This window comes from Sinocyclocheilus rhinocerous, unplaced genomic scaffold (genome assembly GCF_001515625.1).
Source record: "Sinocyclocheilus rhinocerous isolate Xijiao unplaced genomic scaffold, SAMN03320098_v1.1 scaffold262, whole genome shotgun sequence".
NCBI lineage: Eukaryota > Metazoa > Chordata > Actinopteri > Cypriniformes > Cyprinidae > Sinocyclocheilus > Sinocyclocheilus rhinocerous.
In genome coordinates, this window is record NW_015641038.1 from 306,455 (window position 1) to 308,826 (window position 2,372).

General features: G+C 35.7%; 1 protein-coding gene across 1 annotated transcript in view; it reads left to right on the forward strand.

Moving 5' to 3' along the window:
• The window catches only part of LOC107754266 (syndecan-2-A-like), a 39,217-nt gene extending 37,308 nt beyond the window's left edge, over positions 1 to 1,909 (forward strand). The window contains exons 4-5 of the mRNA XM_016570645.1: positions 398 to 518; positions 1,668 to 1,909. Of these exons, the coding sequence (XP_016426131.1) occupies positions 398 to 518; positions 1,668 to 1,831 (285 nt within the window). The 3' untranslated portion in view covers positions 1,832 to 1,909. The remainder of the gene's footprint in view (positions 1 to 397; positions 519 to 1,667) is intronic.
• The last annotated feature ends 463 nt before the right edge of the window (positions 1,910 to 2,372 follow it).

Below are 2,372 nucleotides of genomic sequence, written 5' to 3' on the forward strand. Positions count from 1 at the left end.
TACACCCCACATAAACTTTCGGTCATGCCCAACATTTTTCTAATTTACTGTAGATCTCTATCTTTAAGCCCTTTCAAGCCACAAGCTTTTGAAATCTTGATGTCAAAATCCAGCATTTTTCCAAAAATCCCTGGCGCCTAAAGGGTTAACATCCATCTCAGGTGATTTGATCACAAGTGGTAGTGACATGGGAGTAGAAGGTCCTTTATTTGAGATGTATCTGACAAGTGAAACCGATCTTCAAACCAGGAATAAATGGGGTCTCTTGGTCTCAAGTGGATCTATGAGTGTAAATAACATGAATGTACTGTCAGGCAGCCAGCAAAGAGCCCACTGCTGTCATAAAGTCATCCATCACTCCTAACATAGTGTAACACATCTTCTTCACTCTCTTTAGTCTCCAGTTCCTGCCACAGAAGACTCGCGTAGAAACCCAGTCACAAGCACCACAAGCCTCCCTCGATCACCCCTGGACGTCCAGTCGGAAAATCTCTTCCAGAGGACAGAGGTTTTGGCAGGTCTGTAAAAGAAATTTATAACTTAACACCAAGACACTTTCGAGTGTTTTTAGGAGATGCCATAATGTATATATGATCAAGAATCAAGAATAATCAAGATTGAAAATTGATCAAGAATACAGTAAAAATGGTAATATTGTAAACTCTATTACCATTTAAATAACTCTTTTCTATTTTAATACATTTTAAAATGTCTTTTATTTTTTGTGATGGCAAAGATGAATTTTTTGGGCAGCCATCTTTCCAGTCTTCAGTGTCGCATGATCTTTTAGAAATCATTCTAATATGATGATTTTCTGCTCAAGAAATATTTCTTATTCTTATCAGTTTTGAAAACAGTTGTGCTGCTTAATATGTTTGCAGAAACCACAATACATTCTTTGATGAATAGAATGTTCAACAACGTTTTTTAAATATAATTTTTTTTGTAACAATGTAAATTCGTTAGTGCCCCTTGATAAATTTAATGCATCCTTGCTGAATAAAAATAGTTAAAATAATAATAATAATCTTACTGACCCCAAAATTTTGAATAGTAGTGTAAATAAATGTTTTTATAACAATTTTGCTACTATATTAGAAGAAAATTCTAAGAAATTCTTGCTTAATAATAAAATTCTTGAAAGTGTGCTCTTTCTTAAACTTGAATTGCAGCCCTCACTGGGAGTTTTAAGAGTTCACTGCACATTTCAACCAGAACGCCCACTTTATCTTTTGTCTTAAGAGAGATGCACAAAGCATAAAGAGCATGTTACCATACAACTCCCTTAAAATAACAGATCAATTCCTCTATGTGCAAAGGTCAAATTCTTAAGTTAAGCACACTTAGCTTTAATATCCTGTCAAATAAAGACAGAACCACAATGAGATTAAATAATGTCTTCCTGTTTTGGGTCGACACACTTCCTCTCGCTCAATCTCCTGACCCTCCAGCAGTGTTGAGGGGTTCCTTATTTAATTATTTGATTACTGGACATAATCTGGATCTGCTTTGTTATGAGCCATAGACGCCCAGATGGCACTTTAGTCACGTAGTCGGACAGGAATGAGATTTCACATATACTGTGAGAAAGCAGCAACTCAACTATGTCTTCTTATCTTAATTGAAATAAACTGACTCATTAGGCCTTCCTAAATCTTCTGTTCCAGCTGTCATTGCGGGTGGAGTTATCGGCTTCCTCTTTGCCATCTTCCTCATCCTCCTTTTGGTGTACCGCATGAGAAAGAAGGACGAAGGCAGCTATGACCTCGGGGAGAGGAAGCCGTCTGGAGCGGCCTATCAGAAAGCTCCCACCAAGGAGTTTTACGCATAGACTCACTCATGTACAACCGAGCTTCACCAACCAGAGTGATGGTCTAATATCAGTGACTACGACAAACTTGTTCTGCATTAAAAAAAAAATCATACGACATGATTGAGGGAAAAAAAAATTAACATAAAGGAAAGCTTTTGCATAGAGTATTGTAATTAAGACCTTTTCTTTCCTCTTTTTTTATAAAAAAAAAAAGCAAGCATTGCTTATTTTATGGCAAATCTCTCTGTATTGAAACATTATTTTCTGTTTATTTGAAAAGGCTGAAAAGAAAAAAAAAAAACAATCTGTAAAGGTGAGGATATCCGCATCCGTCTTCTGTCAAAGGAGCTGACTACTCTTTAACTGTAGCAGTATGTATTTGTAAAGAAAATTTTAAAGTGGAGTAATTGAATATAATTGTTCTGTATCAGTCCTGATTTCATTTCTCATCTTTTTTTTTTTTTTTTGTCCTAGCATGTCTGACGTTGATCATAAGTGTTTCATTAATTTATCATATTCTCGGATGTTGAAAAATGACTTTCTGTAGTTTTCAGAACTC